The sequence below is a fragment of the Crocuta crocuta genome, unplaced genomic scaffold (genome assembly GCF_008692635.1).
Source record: "Crocuta crocuta isolate KB4526 unplaced genomic scaffold, BGI_CrCroc_1.0 scaffold318, whole genome shotgun sequence".
Lineage (NCBI taxonomy): Eukaryota > Metazoa > Chordata > Mammalia > Carnivora > Hyaenidae > Crocuta > Crocuta crocuta.
Genome location: NW_027531425.1, coordinates 1145850 through 1164250, shown reverse-complemented (window position 1 = coordinate 1164250; position 18401 = coordinate 1145850). Strand labels below are relative to the sequence as shown.

Genomic DNA, 18401 nt, shown 5'->3' with positions numbered 1-18401 from the left:
TAGCAGCTGCCCAGCACTGGAGGAAAGGGGATTTCTTGGAGGGAGAGAATAAAGNAGCCACCAGACTCAGCCCTTCCTTCAGCGCTGAGGGCGAAGAGCGAGGTGGGAGCCCCATTCCAGGGTTCTCCCACCTGTGTGCTCGGTGGCTAGAACCGCAGATGGCCACAGCTCGGGAGCCTTTTGGAACTAAGAGCTGGACTTTTGCTGTTGCTGCTGTTTTGCTTTTCTTAAGCAGGTGCCCCAGTTTCCATGGAAAATGTGGGTTAAGAGTCAAAAGCCTGCACCCCCCACCCCCAAACAGACCAACAGAGGCTATTTTTCAATCACGGTTCTGGTTTTAATGGAGGGGTTCTTTCTGGCCACAGAGGAAGGGAAGAGGGACCATCAGGTAGACAGAATCATGGTGGGAAGGAGCCAGAGACCCCCTCCTGACAGTGCGGTGGGACATGTGATTGATCCCCTCCCCCCATGATCAGTAGGGAATCACTGCAAAACCCTCTCCCTGTTCACAAAACGGAGGCGTCACAGGGGATTTCCCCAGAACGTAGTATTCACATTATTGAAAAGAGCTAGATTCACTTAAAAAAAAAAAAAAAAAAAAAAAACAACCACAGGGCTGAACACATAAAAATAAATAAGGGCATCCCAGGGTCCGGAAAGCCCAGAGCAATAGATGCATCTGTTCTCAGTAGCAGGAGCAGCTTGGAGGCCAGAGAGCTTCAGAGTCTTTGAGGTCTAAGGTGGGGTCCAGGAGAACCTGGGCCCCTTGAGATGAAGTTCGATAGCAGCAGCCTGAGCCTTTTCAAGTCTTTTAGATCCCTAGCAGCGACTCGAAGAGGCTTGGGCCGGGTTTGGAGGATGGGAAAGAGGAGAGAACTTTCGAGGAAATAGAGGCTGTGTTCTCTTACTGTTGAGATAAAATAAAGAAGGGTGCGCCTTAGGAGACCATTCCTAGGACACCCCAGGCACATTCAGGGGATGCCACATTCCAGTTTTAGTGGTTGGTGGGGATGGCACCTGAATCAGAAGAGTTTCCATTCCCACCTTAGCAGAAGTCACCATGCACAAAACTTACTGCAAGAAAGAAGACTGGCTCTGCGAGAGTGTTCCTTCCTGGTGTCTGTGGTCCTACCATGTGAACCAGAAGCAGGCAGCCTGGACCCTGGGCCACAGGCCTTCCCCTCCTCTCTCCACTAGCTTTCCCTCTGCACTCTTCTTCGCGCCACAGGGCCAAAGACCTGGAACCCTCAATGCACTTGACTTGCCCACTTCCCATCCGGGCCTCTCTAGGGCTCAAGTGCAAACCGCCTCGGCCTTCCTGGCCGGGACACTAGTCTTAGGAGGCAGGGGAAGAGGTGGTGGTCTCCCGTCAGGGTGCAGCTGCATTCTAGAGCCTAGCCAGGATGGGGCAGCGCCGCCGACCCTCAACTGAGCTTTGAGCAGACCCCCAGTGCCTGGCGGTAGGCCTCAGTCACCTGCTGGCAGTCTGTCAGGGAAAAGCAGCTATCCCCCAGGGGCTCCTGCCACCAGCGCCTCAGGCCCCTGTTTCCAGGGCCCTCTGCAGGGGGCTCCTCGAGCCCCATGAGGTTGTCCACAGACACGCAGCCCCGCAGCAGGGGGTCCGGGAGCCGTTCAGGCAAGTCCAGCTGGTCAAAGGACTCAGAGGACAGGATGCTCTCCTCGCTCATAGCCCCCGAGGGGCGGCCGGCCCGGCCCAGAGGGTGAGGGGAGGCCAGTTCGTCCAGGGAGCCAAAGGTGGTGGGGGCTGGGAGCTCCAGGGCTGCGCACGAGAACTTGCCATTGTGCTTGAGAATGCCTTTGCGATGGAGGGGCCGCCCTGGAGCCTGGGGGGGCTTCTGCTCTTCGGAGTCCCCACTCACAAACACGTCGCCTGCATCCAGGAGCTCCCCGGACTCACTGGGTTCAGGAGACGAGTAGTAGCCAGATTCCCGCTGCCGAGACTTCTTGAGGATGCCCTTCCTGGGGAGCAGGGGGACGTCCTGGCCTGGGCTTGCGGGGCCCAGGCCGGGCTCGGGGTCTGCCCTCGCCCCTTCTGACAAGGCCGGTGACTTCTTCTTGAGAATGCCCTTTGGCAGCTTGAGGCTGCCTCTGCTGGGGCGGGGAGAGGGATCGTCAGCCAGGTCCCCCTGGAGAGACTGGGCCATGTCGTTCTCCTTGCGGGACTTCTTGAGTGAGTGCTGGCGCTCCAGGCCTGGCGCGATGCCCCCGCCTCCAGGCGCGTGCTGCTTGAAGAAGCTGCAGACCTTGGCCCCATTCTCCAGGAGGGGGCGAGACGACCGCCGGAGCCAGTCAGCCACGGAGGCCCGGCCAGACTCGCTGCCAGGGTGCGCGCCCTCGTGCAGAGCCTCCTGCTCCCCCACACAGGTGGCATAGCCCCAGTTGACCCACCAGTGACTGGCCACATCCTCCAGGGTGGCTCGGCGGGTGGGGTTCACCATTAACAACCACCGGATCAGGCCACAGGCATCTGGAAGACAAGAGACAGGGGCTTTAGAATGGCAGCTGCGAGAACGGGCACCCTGCAGCCCCTATCGCTAGTCTCCCCACATTTTGGGCTAAGACTTCTCACTCCTGGGTCAGATATGTCCATTCCCACCTGCGCTCCGTACACACCACCGCCCAGGTGGCTCCCCACAGCCTCCAGCTTGCAGGGATTGACTCTGCCCGTTTCTTCTTCCATCCCTCGACCCCTCAGGACCCCGGCCCCTTCCTTAGCCTTGTACGTTAGTGTACTCTCCTTCTCTTGGCTGAATGCAACCCTGAGGGTAGGGACTGTGCTCAAGTGTAAACCAAGGTTCTCTCACCCTTCTTCCTCCCTTCTCTGCCCAGTGTGAAAGGACAGAGACTTCCGAGGATGAGGAACGTCTCATCAGCAGCAAAGACGGTCCAAGTTCAACTACCAGAAGCCCTTCCCAAAGAGGATATAGCATCTCACAATGGCGAGAAGAGATACCCCTTCCTCCTCGGACGGAGGTCACAGATACTGGAAGCAGAGAGATGACAGCAGGAGGTGGGGGAGGGGAGCCAACCCCATCGACAGTAGGTCGTCCTCTTCCCTGCCCTTGCTTGGTTCTGCCTCAGGAGCTGGTGGGGGACACACGGGGCCTGGATGAGAAGACTCATGCCCCTCACTCACCGGAGGGTTTAAGCGGCTCCCGGTAGGACCCGTTGCTGATCTGTTTCACCAGCGTCTTATGGTCCTGCCCGTCAAAGGGCATGGTGCCATGCACCAGGATGTACAGGAGGACACCCAAGGACCAGCTGTCCACCTGAGGGAGAGAGGGCGAGAGAGAGAGGGAGCGTGTCAGCAAGGATGCCTGCACGCCACAGGCTGTAGGGCTTCTGAGAACACCAGAGAAGAAAGGGGTACACGTTGGAGAACTTAGGGGCCGGGGCATCTGAGGGCCACCTCCCTCTAGTACCCAGGAGCAATGCCAGTGACACTGTAGAAGGGACTGAGGTTCATGAGGAAAGGTGTGGTCAATCACCTGCCTTGGGAGGGACAGCCACTGACAAGAGCAGAGGTGAGGTCATCCTTCTGGGCTAGGACAGGTGGTTGTGAGAGTACCCACATCTCCAGGGAGCCTGGCTGGGTGCCAGGAAAGAGAACGGGAACTGGGAGGGTGAGGGGGCACCAAACCAGACCAGGGGTCAGGAGACAAGTCCTTGTCCCAGTTTTACTGCTCCTGTGAGGACCTGGTAAGTCACTACTGTTGTGTGAAGGGCCAGGTTGGGGGGAGGGGGGGGCGGCGCTGAGCTTTGGTCTCTGAAGGAAGGAAGAAGCTGGAAAGCTAGCCCACCTCTGTCGGAGGATCTAGAGCCACAGGGGGTGCTGAGGCAGGGTGGGTGGAGAGTAGAGACTCACCTCCGGGCCCGTGTAGGGTTTCCCGTTGACGATCTCAGGCGAGGCGTACAGGGGGCTCCCGCAGAACGTCTGTAGGAACTCACCCTGGCGGTAGAGGTTGGAGAGTCCGAAGTCTGCAATCTGTAGGGTCAGGTCAAATACAGGCGGGGATCACACCAAGGCCTGGATTGTTCTGCAGCTCTTCAGCCCGCCCCTTTCCAGATCCCAGGGAAACCCCGGTCCTTGCAGGAGGAGGAAAGGGTGCCTGTGACCCCTGTCCCCCGTGGCACTGACGATAGCTCAGACCCTGCAAGAGAGAGCCTCGCGGAGGTTACGTCAATGAGGAATGCCTAGGCGTGTGGGGGCTCCAGGGTCCTCACTGTTCCCCAGGCCCCTTTGTTCATGCTGTACCCCACTCCAGCGATGCACTCTCCTGCCTATAAACATCCTACAGACCTGGCAAGCCCACCTCCCCCAAGACCACGAAGCCCAATGGTTGGCTGTAGTCCCTGCTCATCAGTCTTCCTCCTCATGCTGTCTTGTCAGCATGTTCCCCATGCTCACCTCCTTCTGCCCCCACCCCTCCTGCAGCTCTTAGGGGATGGGACTCAACAGACACCTAGTGACTAAAGGAAGGGTCCTCCAGATACATGGAGAGAATCAACTTCTCATGCCAACCCCATGGCCCTCGGAAGCAAGCCAGCCCCACCAGTGATTACCATGCAAGGCTGCCCTTCCTAGCAAAGGGCTCATCTCTGCCCAGACCTGGGGGCGGGGGATGGGGGTCAGCCCAGTAGGACTAAGAAGCAATAGTGAAGTCAGAACAAAGATCAGAGCTGTGGTTATAGCCCAGGAGAAGAAATCTTCTTCTAGGACTCCCTGAGCCATCTGATACTGAGAGGGCCCAAGCCCATTTTCTCACTTCCCAGGGAGACCCTCTTCCCTAACTGCCCTCAGATACAAGCAGAGGCCAATGCCCTGCTTCTCCCTGCCTCTTCACCCCCAGCAGAAGGTCATGTGTGCCCAGGGTGGGGAGGGGCTGTTTATGAAACTCTGGCTCCCTCATTTATGGTTTTACTGGCCTCTTATCAAGCAGTTACCATTTGAAGCCCATAAAGAGGCATATGATTGGTACAGATGGGAAAGTGCGTGCCTGTCTGGTTATGTGAGTTTATTGGCTCTGGCTCCCCTCCCCTGCTTAGCATCAAAGAAAGCTCCACCTGCTCCGGGAATTGGCTGGGTAAGGGGAATCAACTCAGTACCAAGGCGCTTCAAGGCATGAGGTCAAGGGCCACTAAAGGGAAGGGCCTGTGTCCTGAGTTCAGGAAGATTCTGAGTGGCATCCGAGTGCAAGATCAAAGCCCTCCCAGGTACCTGCAGGGACCAGCCTTTGCCCTTTCCCTCTTCGAGCCCTGAGATCTGAGTTTATCTCATCAGCATGAACGTCTCAGACCCAAGCTTAACTACTGAGGCATGGGAATTCGGCAGCTGCAGGAGGCAGAAAGCCGGTGCTGGGATGCGTGGTCTATGGAGAAAAGACCCAAAGGGCTACCCAACTGCAAGAGGTGCATGTGCATGTGCACATTTGTGTGCGTGCAGGCAGGTGGGGGAAACTCGGGCCGTGACCCTCTCTCCCTGACAGTCCCAAGGTTATGTGCAAAAGCTGATCCTAGATCTAGACTCTAGTTAGCCTTTGATGTCAAGAGCAGTGGCTGAGGAGTCCGAAGACCTTGGTTCTAGCCCAGGCTCAGCCCCTCCCTTGCCATGGGATCTTGAATAAGTCACCCATTATCTTGAGGCCTCTGTTTATCATCTGTAAAAAGAGGTCCTGGAAAGGATGATGGCTGAGTTCTCTAATGCTACTAACATCTAAGTCTCAGCTTTGCTCAACTCCTCTGGAGTCCCCTAAGCACTTAGAGATAAGTGCTGTGGTGGGGTGGGGAAGCTTCCGGAAACAAGAGGTGGGGCTCACCTTAATATTTCCATTGGCATCTAAGAGGATATTCTCCAGCTTGAGATCGCGGTGGACAATCCCATTCTAAAAGAGAAAGGGAGGAAGGATGGTCAGGGGAGGTTTCCAGGAGGGTCAGGAGGCCATGCAGGCCTAGCCTGGAAAGTGAGGTAAACACAACAGGGGCTGAGCTAGAGGAGCACAGGTCGGCTAGGGACACCCATCTGTCGGAGCACAGTGCAGACAGACACAGGCCCTTCCACTCCCAAGGGCCTCAGGCCGGAGGCCCCAACATCCCCCAGGCCCCGAGTCCAGATGGAGTTTTGCCTCTGTTTCTATCTCCCTGTGGGATCCTGGATGGATCATGGAATCTGTCTGGTGCCAACCAGCCCTGAGAACAGGCAGGAGGGCCGGGCAGGAGGGCGCTCACCTGGTGGCAGTAGTGCACGGCGGAGACGATCTGCCGGAAGAAATGGCGGGCGTCCTGCTCGCTGAGCCGCTGCCGCTCGCTGATGTAGTCGTACAGGTCGCCCCGGCTGGCGTACTCCATGACGATCACAATCTTGCTGCTGTTCTCAAACACTGGGGCAGAGCAAGGCAGGAACGTCAGGCCCTTCCAGAGTACACTATTCCCCACTGGGGGGTCACACACACCTCCCTGGTCCCAAACCCAATGGGACCTTTGTGCAGGGATGTCTGCCAACGGGATGGGACAGTGGCAAGTAAGAGCAGGAAAAGGGGCCTCTGAAGCTCTCAACGCCTTGCAGGAACCATGAGGTAAGGCCAAGGGAACTGGCTTAGCCTCCTTCTCTTTGGAAGTTCAGGAGTCGTAAAACTACCCTGCAAATTTCCCAGGAAGGCAGGGATCAATGGATGAGAAGGAAAAGTCAGGTTTTCTGGTTCAAAATCTGATACTTTTTTTGCCCTTATGAATGCAGGGTTGGGGTTTAAATCCTGGCCCCATCACTTTCTAGCTGGGTGACTTTGGCAAGTTATTTGACCATTGTGCCTCCATTTTCTCCTCTGAAGAGTGGGCTATAAGGGCAACCTCACAGGACTGGGTAAGAAACAGATAAAAGTCAGTGACCTCTCTAGGGCTGGGCGAGCAAGTTGGTGGAGGGTTAGTCATAGAAACAAGTTCTCAATAAATGGTACCTACTGTTATATTTATGATCAGTCTCCTCATGCATAAACTTGAAAAATAATTACAATAATGTTTGCCTTCAGGAGCAGAAGGGGGATGAAAAGGGGCATGAAGGTGGTCTGTAAACTATACAGTACCATGGAAAGCTGAGCTAGGTATCTATTACCCTCAGCATCTTTGACTTCCTGGCAATCAGCCTACCCCAAGCTCACGTGGCCTTTAGGCTTTGTCCTGGCTCTAGCCGCCTGGAAAGGTAGGGAAGGACCGGTTTGCCCAACTGGCCCTTTGGCTGGGTACGTGTCAGGGCATGTACGTCTGTGACATTGCATCTTTGTGTCAAACGAGTCCTAGGAGTTTGGCTTGCTCAGCCAGCCCCAGAGGCACTGTTGTCTAGCCTGTGACAAGGAGCTGAGAGAAGAGGCTTCTTCCCAAGAGGAATCCCAGGTGCCAGGCTATGGGACATATGGCCAGGCGCCAGGAGGACTGTGCTCTTTTCCACTCCCAAGTGAGTGAGTGGACCTGATGCGTGGTGCTCCAATCCCCTGGGAGGATCTAAATGAGATCCCACTGCAGTGGCTCCTCCCTATGTCTGTAGGGGTGCATCCACCCTTTGTGTCATGAAACTGAAAGTCAAGAGCCAGCCAGAGGACATTCTGGGAAGCAGCTAGATTCCCAAGACTGGAGCCTCCTCCTAGTTCAGAATCCCCGAAGACTGGCAGGGGATGGATGGGGTGAGGGGCCTGCCTGTCACCCAGTGACTGTGACATCCCTACAACTGCGGAATCCAAGGTGCTGGCAAATCCACAGGCTCAGCTTCAAGATTCAGTTCCCAGCCTGAGATGGAGGTATGGGTGTGGGGGAGAATTTGTGCACACACACTCTCTCTGCCCAGTCACCAAGCTCAACCTGGCTTAACCAATACTCTGTCATCTACCCACTCTTGCCTCGGGGAGATCAGAGGGATACAATTAGCCTTCTCAGCCATTTGCCTGGGATCCCCGTGGGACAGGCTCAGGCCACGGGGCCATGTCAGTAGCTCTGCTCTTCATCTGCCTATGAACAGAACCTAAGAGAGGAGACTTCTGTCTTACTTTCCACCAGGAATATTCAGACAGAGGGCAAAGTCACAGACTTCCCTCCCTTCCTCCTGCTGCTACTGCTATGGCTTGATTCCCACCTAACTGGTATTATGTAAAGGCTGGAAGCAGACAGGTGTGTGTGGGAGGGTGCTCCCCCTCTCTTACTCGTCACCCTCTCTTGCTCACTTTGTTGTCTGGGTCACAGGGAATGGGACAGATGGAATAGAAAGCCAGCACTGATGTCAGAGCAAGAGAAGGCTAAGAAAGATGAGAAAAGGTAGGAGCCAGCCCCATGGCAGGAATGGTTCAGAGTACAGGTCAGATTCTCAGAGGCCTGGCTCTTGGGATGTGTGAAGGATGACACCCACGCACCTGAGACAGGTGCCGGCCTCTCCAAATGTTCCAGCCTCCCCCAGAACGCTAAGGATCTCCTCGGGTTGGGGAGGTAGTGTTCAATTATGGAAAACCTAACAATAACAAGAAAGCCTATAGTCCACGGAGTTCCTTCTGTGAGCTAAATACACAGTGACATTTCATTTGATCTTTGCAACTAGCCTGTGAGGTAGGTGGGACTGTCCCATTCTACAAATGAGGAACGGAGGCCCACCCAAAGCCTAATTCAATTAGTTGCCCAAAGTCATAGAGCTGGGTTTCAAATGCACCTTTTGTCCAACTCTAAAACCTAGGTCTTTTCCACTTCTTTGTGTTCTGTTCTGACTGCTCCTACACACACACACACACACACACACACACACACACACACACACACACACTGCTTCGAATGCCCTGCCACTGTACCTTCATGGATGGCAATGATGTGGGGGTGGTTGAGTGATGACATGATCTCAATCTCTCGCCGAATGTGCATCAAGTCTTGCTCATCTTTGATTCGGTCTTTCCGGATTGACTTAATGGCCACCTGGGAACAGAGAATGCAGGAGACTGAAGAGAAGGTTTGGGCAGAGAAAGGCATCCTTAAGATATTCTGGGAGTTCTGTCCCCGGCCACCTGTGGCTGCTGGGAAGGCCAGAGCGTGCACCCAGCGAAGTCATTCCATCCCCCACCAGGGTACATGAGAGAGAGGCTGGAGAGCCCCTTCCCTAGAGAAGGTTTAAACCTGGGTTGGGTGCAGTCTACACAGAAGACAGGACTATGGGCCATTGACCTCGCTCAGAGTCCATGGATGAACAAGGAAAGTGCAACCTGCATTTGTAAGGCCCATGCTTTGTGATTTACAAAGCAAATTTACCATACTGTGCCATGATGACAATTAGGTCAGCTTTGCTCGGCACTGATCCCTGATGCCACGCGTGGTGCCTGGCACACAGTAGGCACTGAATGAGCACGTGCTGCATTAGTAAGAACACTGGCCCTCCCAACAGCCCTGAGAAGCAGCCACACAGAGTTTCATCACCCTCATGTAAAGATGGGGAAAACCGGTACCCAGAGAGGTGAAATGACCTGTTCAAAGTCATACAGTTACTAACCAGTCAAACATGAAGGGACTTTGACCCCTAATGCTAATTAAAAGAAGCCAGATGCACAAGGGCAAATGTTCCATTCTCCTTATACGAGGTGACCAGATTAGACACACGAATAGGACAGCAAGTAGACTAGAGATGACCAGGGTAGGGGGATGGGTAGAGGTGGGGGGTGGGGGCTGGTAGAGGCAGGATTAGGGGTAGTGGCTGCCGGGAGTTTCTGTCTGGGGTGATGAAAAGATTTTGGAAATGGATAAGACTGATGGTTACACAACACTGTCATTGGACCTAATAGGTCACCGAACTTTAAGTTATATGTTCTGTATATTTTTCTTTTTCTTTTTCTTTTTTTTTAAATTCTTAATGTTTTATTTATTTCTGAGAGAGAGAGAGAGAGAGAGAAAGACAGCATGAGCAGGGGAGGGTCAGAGAGAGAGGGAGATACAGAAAGAATCTAAAACAGGCTCCAGGCTCTGTGCTAGCTGTCAGCACAGAGCCCGATGCGGGGCTCGAACCCACAAACCGTGAGATCATGACCTGAGCCGAAGCCGGATGCTTAACTGACTGAGCCACCCAGGCACCCCTGTTCTATATATTTTTCTACCAAAAACATCAAAACAACACCAGACCCTTCAGTCTAGGTAAGGAATGTCCCTCTCTTAGTAACAAACAAACAACTAGACAGTGTCCTCGGGGCTTTTCGATCTCCTCTGCAAAGGTGAAAATACCACAAAAGGAGTCAGCCTTCAGGCTCCTCTGCAAAGGTGAAAATACCACAAAAGGAGTCAGCCTTCGGGCTGTTAAGTGTGGTGAGTACAGGAAGGGCGGAGGTGACAGGAAATGGAGAAAGAAGTGTCAAGATGCCATCGCTGGGAAGCAGAACTCTTAGATGTTGAGGAGTCTCTGTTCTTTCTCTGCTCCGTCCCACTCAGCAACCCAGTGGCAGGGACAGAAAGAGAGAGGGCCTGGGGAGTCAGGGGTCAGGGGACTTCCTCCCAGCTCTGGGCTCTGTCGCTGTCCCCAGAGCCCTAGTGAGCAAGTCCCGCCCCCGCTCTGAGCCTCGCTCTGAGCCTCGGTTTTCTTTTCTGTGAAAAGGCTGAACTAAGTGTGAGGTGCTTTCCTGCTCTCATGGTGTGAGATGAGCTCGGTCCACAAGTGGAGGGGCGGGGGTGCGGGGTGCTCAGGCTCTGGGTAGGGTGGGTGTGGGCGGGGTGTCACAGGGCTGGTCAGTTCCTGACAGGTCCTGTCCAAGGTCACGGATGGTAAATTCAAGATTTTCTTTTCGGGGGAGGTGGACACGTTGTGAAAAAATCCGACGGCACAGCCTGAGGTAAACTGCTCCTCATTCAGTTTCCCAGGAGGGTTTGCCTCCCCTCAAGGTTTTCCAGGCGACAGGGAGAAAAAGGAAACCACAGCTCCAGGGGCGGGGCCTCTAATCCACCCTTTCACAGGGCTCTGGAGGCAGACAATGGCTTCCGGCTTGAGGGGACAGTGGCCGAGCTCCCCATCGGACAAGAATGCGGAACAGCCTTAATCCCACAAGGGGAGCTGCTCACAATGGCCAGGCCCGGTCGCCCCGGCAACGGGCCAGGGATGGCGCCCCCCGGCCCTCTCCTCCCCTGGAGCTGCATCCGTGAAAGAGGGGAGGCCAGGCTCTTGTGTCCTCCCAGAGCAGGGCAGGGAGGACAATGGCAGCAGGAGGGACTTGTCATCAGGGGGCCTCGTCCCCAAGATGCCGGAGAGGCCCCCGCTGCAGCTGCAGGGGACAGGGCTGCCTCTCAGCACCTTTCTCCCCCCCCCCCCCACCTCCTACCCCCCTTCTGCCCCAAACCACCCTGATGAGCCAAGCAGAAAAAGCTCTGGCTGAGAACTGAACAGAGGGGTGGGGATCAGGACGTAAGGGTCTGAATCCTCTTCCAACCATGAGGATTCTATCATTCTAGCACACCCTTCTGTCCACACCCCTTTCTCTCTCCCTGAAGAACTATGGACTAATTCTTTTCTAAACTTCCTTGTTTTAAAAATCAGACAACAGATAAAAGTCCTATAAGCTCTTCAGATCAAGAGCAATAAACATTGTGTTCACAGACAGTAAAAAAAAAAAAATCACATAAAAAATCACACAACAGAAACAGTTGAGAGCTTAAGATGCACATAGGCATATTGCAACTGTTTACACACAAACCTATATAATAATGAGATAAATCATCTAGCATAGGCTTAGAGGGAGAAGTCTAACAAAGATAAGGCCCTAAAAGAAATGAGGTTCCAAAAAAGGGGGGTCCGAGCAGTGCTAGGAGTCCCCGAATGGGTAGAGAGTGTAGAAGTTGAGCCCCAAGACCCATTTCTTTCAACTTTCAACTCTGAAAGTCTGGGATTCCAATTCAGAATTGTTCATCCTCAGCAAACAGTTGCATCCTCCTGCAAACCTGTGCTCTGGCCTCAGAGGGCCAGGTCAGAGACCGCCCCCCCACCCAAGCGCCCCCATACCCCTCCACCTCAAGTTATTCACATTAGGTCCTAGGAGACTACGGCTTGGTTGGTACTTCCTATGAAGAAAATGAGGTACGTCACCAGGCCTCCCAGCAGGTGACATACAAGAAGAACGATGTGTCACTGCCCTGGTAGGGCTGGGCCACTCTTCCCCAACCTATCCCTGCTCCACAGGACAGGCCCCTAGCCATGTGCTGGCTGGCTTCTCAAAGTCAAGGAGCTACAGCAACAGCTCAGGCCTAGAGGGAGCTCAGCTTACAGAGAGCATTCACCAACTGTTTACTGGTGAACCCAAATCACAAATAAATAGTTATTGGCTAAGTCATTGGGCTGATCCCCGACTGATGGGACCGGTGCCCAGATAAGATTTTCTGCCCTTCTTCCCAGCCATGGGTGGAGAGTCAACCTCGGTTACAAGGACTAATTCGAGGGACCTTTGTTCTCATCTGCAAGTTGGTTGGGCAACTATGTTCTAGGATTAGAACAAACTAACTAGAGTCAAGGAGGAGGGTCAGGACACCTGGGTGGCTTGGGATGCCTGGGTGGCTCAGTTGATTGAGTGTCCGACTTTGGCTCAGGTCATGATCTCGCGGATCATGGGTTCAAGCCTCGCATCAGGCTCTGTGCTGGCAGCTCAGAGCCTGGAGCCTGTTTCAGATTCTGTGTCTTCCTCTCTCTCTGACCCTCCCCTGCTCATGCTGTCTCTCAGAAATAAATAAAAATTTAAAAAAAAAAAAGGAGGAGGGTAACGATTGCTGAATGGATCACCCAGAGGTAGGAAGGCCACATGGCTGGAGATAATTCTGGTTCATCCCGGTATAATTATTAATAGAGCCCCTTTTACTCCCGAAGTACCCAAGTTTAGAGGATACATTATACGGCCACCCTACTCAGAGGGGGCAGGAAACCCAGGCACAACAATTATGTGATAATGTGAATGTGAATGCTGGAGCAGTGGAGTGGATATCAAGAGCACAGGTATCTGGCCCTTATTTGTCCCTAGGGCGCCATGCAACTCAAGACAAGTCGCTTAAATGAGCTGGTTAACTGGTGTGGCTAGTTTTAATGCCCTTATCTGAAAACTGAAAGGGCATTTATGCCTCAAACATCTGCTAAATATTACTATGTGCCTGGTGCTGCGCCAGGTGTTAGAAATTTAGAGAAACATTGGATAGTCCCTACATCAAGGCCCTCAGCCTGGTGGGAGGACTGGCAATTAAATCCATGCCAGTCTAGTGTGACAAACAGGACAGCTGAGGTCCCGGCCTGCCCAGGGGCTCCAGGAGCGCAGACAAGACTTTTCTTTGCCTGGGGGAACAGGGAAAACCATCTCTGGGAGAAAACTTTGTTCTTAGCTCTTAAAGGATGAATGGCGTTTGCCAAGTCGGGGGGCGGAGGGGAGCAGAGGGGTGGCAAGGCAGGCAGGAGCAACAGGGCATTATACGCAGACAGAAAGGCTTGTGCAAAGGCCAGAAAGAAAGGAACCATTCACGAATTGGTAGGCCTCTAAGCTCCCTTGCAAATTCTAGCATTTTCTCCTGAGAAATGGGTCACGTGACCCACAAGTGGGTCACGGGCTACTATGCCAGGAAGGTGCTGGCCAAGGACTGTTGTAACGGGTTTATTTAGCGGCCCTAGGCTCGATCTGTGTGAACCTGTCTGGGCCAAAGTCCTATAGATGCTGGCCCCACATCGCTAAAGCAGCAAGGCTTCTTCCCCCACTGCATTTTGCAAATGGCAAACAACTGAAGTCCAGAAAGGCACACTCACTCTTCCAAGGGTCCCTGACACACTGAGGTGGGATTACAGTGCAAGACGAAGAGTGTCGCCTGCAGAAACGGTCATCTCACAAGACAAAGTCTCCCTGCAGGTTCCCCGCCCTGCCTCTAGCTCCCTGCTTCCCACCCCTGGAGAAGGGAATGCCTCACACTGGCCTTGGGCCAGGCCATGCAGGGCCACTGGCAACCCCGTCCCACTTACAGACACACAGACATTTGGGGGAGATACATGTTGCGCCCCCCTCCCCCCTGCAGGAACTCAGATCAGGACTAATCTGGACGTAGGCAGGCAAGGATGGCAGAAAGGTCTTAGAAGAAGATGTCCAGGTGCCGGGCCCAGGTCCCAGGAGACAGGATGCAAGCCGGGCATTTCTGGTCATGGCCATCACTAGGAGTTGGAGCCAAGATCCTTGACTCCTCTCTGGCCCTGCACCAAGCAGCTGCTCTCTGGGAGGTAGGGCAAGGAGCTCGAGGATGACCCATTTAGATAATGGAGGAGAGGTTAGGCTGGCCCGGCCCAGGCAGAGTGGGGATGGGTCTGGGGGTGGCTCACCACCTCACCAGGCTTGCCAGAGGACCAGGCGGGGAGCAGGAACGGGCTCCCAGCACGAGGGGAGCTCGAGCCGCCTCCCCAAACCCTGTGCCTTGCCCGCCCCCTCCCTGCCACCCTCCTGCTCACTCTGCCAGGTTGTCAGGGAAGGCGCTTCCCTGCTCAGCCCTCTTGTGTGGTTTGGCCAAAGCCCAAGGACAAGAGTCGCCGGCAGCCGGAGCCTCCCTCCCTGCTGCTGAGCAGGCAGGTGCGGGAGGAGCTGGGAGGGCAGCGTCACACACAAGAGGCCTCGGGCGGCTGGCCAGGCAGAGCCCTCCTCTGGGAGCAGAGGCTAAAGGAGAGGACTTTGAACAAAGCAAAGACCAAAGTAGTTTGGCTTAGGGAAGCTCTGCACGACCCATTCTCTGGCTCGGGGCAGGACAGACCCAGGATGGGGTATCCCAGGAGAGGGCAGGGCCAAGCAGAGCCAGCCTCACTGGGATAATAGCACTGTGTGCATCAGCGGCTGCACTGAGCACTTTCCATATATTATCTTATGTAACCCCCCGAGAACTCCACGAGGCAGGAATTATTATAATCCCCACTATATGGTCTGATTCCTTCATTGACAGACGAGGAAACAGAGATATAGAGAGGTCACATAGCTGGTAAGCGAGAGAGTCTGACCCTTACAGTCTTGAGTCTGAGCTGTCCAGCCTTCCTGACGAGGTAAAACCCAGGAACGTACAGTAGTTCACCCATCAGGGATCCCTCAACACAGTCAGCATGGGTGGGGGTGGGAGTTAGTTCCCAGTGACTCTTCCCAGCCTCAGCACCGCCTGGAGCTCTGGGGAAGGCGGCCAGGGCCAGCTGCTGGAGTGACAGAGCACGCTGAGGCAAGCCCAGGCTCAGCTCAAGGCCATCTCGCAGTCCAAGACTCCCTGTTGGTCATCCATGGCCTGGGGTGGTCAAGTCAGGAGCCTGCGTCGCAGGCATGCCATTAACCAGCCACAGGACAAACCCCATCCTCTCTCTGGGCCTCCGTTTCCCCAACTGTCAATGAAGGAAACAAACCAGCTCAGTCATTTTCAAACGTTTTGAAATGCCATGCAGTAGTCCAGGACATACAAGACACACAAGCCTCTGTCCCAGATGGCTATCCACTTGGACTCCCCTAAGGCTCTTCATGGCACCCCTTGGAGAGAAGACTGCCATGCAGATCACCCCAAAGGCTTTGGTGGACTCTACCATTCCAGGGCCCCGAGCAGGTGTTTTTCTTTTGGGGGGAGGGGTGGTCAGGGGAGCTGGGAGAGTCACAGGAGGAAATGTCATTTGGATACCAGGAATGCGCTCGGAGACTAGAAGACCCAGGGCAAATATTTGTTTTTCCTTTGATGCCCTCCCGGAGTAGCCATTAGCCCTGCCCCTCCCCCCTCCCCCTGGACAGTTTCATCTGGCCCCTGATAAGAATCTCATCTACATAGGTTGGGAAGGAGAAGTATGCTAGAAAGGTAGAGAGAATATTGGGATTGGAGACGCCCAGCAGGCTTTGCTCTGAATCTAGCTCACGAACTGAGCCAGTCCCGTGCCCTTCTCCTCCACAGAAGATCCTGAGGCACCAGGTCAGTCTCTCTTAAGGGAGGACAGTGAAGAGGCAGGGATGGGAGTGGAGTGGGGGAGATGACGCCTCACCAAAACGAAGAAACCACTAGCACAGCAGGCAGCTCCCATCCAAGAAGGAGGGAGACTCTGAGTGCGTTCCCAGTAGAAGTACAGGGTGGTCTGTGGATCGGGGACTTTCAAGGCAGGCCCACTCCTATTGACCTTGGGTCCCTGTGCACCACCAGAGGCAGGAAGCCAGGGAGTACCTTCTGAATTCTCTCTGTTCTGCTGTAATAAGAGCTGGAGTCCCTGTTTCAGCCTTGAGGTTTGAAAACTGAAAGCGGATTTATCTCATTCCAGAATCAATGATCTCTCACACAGACACACACCACACACACACACGCACACACACGCACACGCACATACAGTGACCCAGGTCAAAAGTCTGATGAGATCTCAACTTCAATCTCAGTTTCCCAGTTTCTGGGCTACCCCAGTCCCCCAGCCCAATCTGTCTTTCAACAAGAGGCACATGCGTCAAGCAGCTATTTTCCAGCTGAGTGCCTGACAAAGCCTGAACCCAGCAGTCTCTCAACCCTGGAGCCTCACCGGGCCCTCACACTTTATAGAAAGAGAAAGAAAAGGAAAGCCAGGAAGTACATGATTGCCCAAAAGCTGTAACCTGGCAGCAGGCAACTGGGGACAGTGCCAGGCCTTAGCAGGAAAAACATACTCGGTCCTATTGATGAGGCCATAATCTACTCCCTTTCTCCAGCATCCACTCTCCTTCACCAATGAAATGACTTCTTGAATTTCAAACCAGTTACTGGCTGCAAAAGCAAACAATCTGGGGAGGTGACTGCTCCCACAGCCAATAGGGCCAACCGCGGACACATGGGCAAACACACACGCATGCACATCTCATAACCAGTACCCATTTGAATGTGCAAAATAGCTGGTCTCTAGACCACCTGCCCTAAAAAGCTTGCTAGGATGCAAGTTATCTGGCCCCATCCTAGACCTCTGGAATAGAATCCTCTAGAAGTGGAACCAGAGAATAAGTATTTTAAAAGCAGCACCCAAGGGGATTCCTAAGCATGTTAAGTGCAAGTTTGTTAACTAACTTCTGGCCAACTTGCTACCCTTCCAGGGCTTGCCTTTCCAGACAGAAGTATCAGTTCTGACTGCAACTTCTATGCATCAGGATCAATTTAAAGTCACATTTGTACTTAATGGAGGAACACGGGGGAGGAGAAGGGGAAAAATAGTTGGGGAGAGGGAGGGAGGCAAACCATGAGAGACTCTTGAATGCTGAGAACAAACTGAGGGCTGATGGGAGTGGGGAAGAAGGGATGGGGGGGTGATGGGCATGGAGGAAGGCACTTGTGGGGATGAGCACTGGGGGTTATATGGAAACCAACTTGACAATAAACTATTAAAAAAATAATAAAGTCACATTTGTATCCCATCCAATTCTAATAGCAGCTTGTGAGGGAGGCTGTGGGATTTTTTGTTTGTTTGTCTTTGCTGAAGGGGAAATGGTATAGAGAGAAGTTGTTCAACATCTCACAGATTACTACTACTAATACTACTACTTCTACTGCCTATACCCACCCACCTCCACCCGCAAATTAACTAGACGTGTTTCTGCAAAGGCCCCTCACCCAAAGGTATCTCGGGACACAGTAGTCTTTACACCAGAGCCTGGTTTCACATTTCCCAGAATAAAAAAACGCATCCTCATGAAACTCTGAGTCGTTTTAGAGCTGGAAAGGACCTAAGTGTCAGGCTTACTTGCCCCCCACCAGTGCAGATGGCCACGGTATGCTGGGTGGCCGGACTATAAGAACTGAGTGGAGAAACTGGACCTCATACATTCATTCAACCACACACTCTCATTTACTAAATCCATACTATGAGCTGGCACCTTCTACTTCCTCTTCCTATTTCACTCTTTCGGATAGGCTGCTCCAAGCAAAATTCAACTTAAATCTCATCTCCTTTAGGGGTTTTCTCATCTCAAGATAGGGCACTATCCTTCATGCACCCTGCAGCAATAGTCCTCCTCACTTATTGGGCAAACATCGTATGCGGGCAAGTGTTGGGATTCTCGGGTCTACGACCATTGTCCCTACAGTCATGGGCAGACGTATCTGCAATGGATACCCCCCGACCCCACTANTAGATGCTGGCCACCCCACCGAGGAAGGCACTAGCCTCCGGCCCAGCCTCGGTCTCTCACCGCCCGCGGACGAGTCCCGAGCCCGCCCGCCCCGCGCCACGAGAGGGAGCCGCACTTACCAAGCGCCCCGAGCTCTCCCGCGCCTTCTTCACCTTCCCGTAGGTACCCTTGCCCAACGTCTCGAGGAATTCGTAGCGGTGGCGCAGGTTGTGCTTGTGGTGGTGCCGCTTCACTGCCTGCTTCTTCATCTGCGGCTTAGGCGACTTGATGAGCCCGTCGGGCAGGGGCGGAGGGACT

The 18401-nt window shown here is 53.9% G+C and overlaps 1 protein-coding gene across 1 annotated transcript; it reads right to left on the bottom strand.

Annotated features, from left to right (window-relative positions):
* Window positions 1-315: 315 nt before the first annotated feature.
* Window positions 316-18386, bottom strand: NUAK2 (NUAK family kinase 2). Its single transcript, XM_077771997.1, has 7 exons — window positions 18224-18386; window positions 8838-8958; window positions 6247-6398; window positions 5838-5903; window positions 3887-4006; window positions 3158-3290; window positions 316-2488 (listed from the first exon to the last, which is right to left on the bottom strand). Exons 1-7 carry the CDS (start codon window positions 18350-18352, stop codon window positions 1425-1427), a joined length of 1785 nt encoding a protein of 594 aa, XP_077628123.1. The 5' UTR covers window positions 18353-18386; the 3' UTR covers window positions 316-1424.
* Window positions 18387-18401: the final 15 nt, after the last annotated feature.

Coding starts and splice junctions, on each gene's coding strand:
- NUAK2 (XM_077771997.1), bottom strand. CDS start 18,352: ATGAAGAAGCAGGCAGTGAAGCGGCACCACCACAAGCACAACCTGCGC. Junction 4,007..5,837: donor ATGCCAATGGAAATATTAAG/GTGAGCCCCACC, acceptor CTGACCCTACAG/ATTGCAGACTTCGGACTCTC. Junction 2,489..3,157: donor GGAGCCGCTTAAACCCTCCG/GTGAGTGAGGGG, acceptor CTTGTCTTCCAG/ATGCCTGTGGCCTGATCCGG.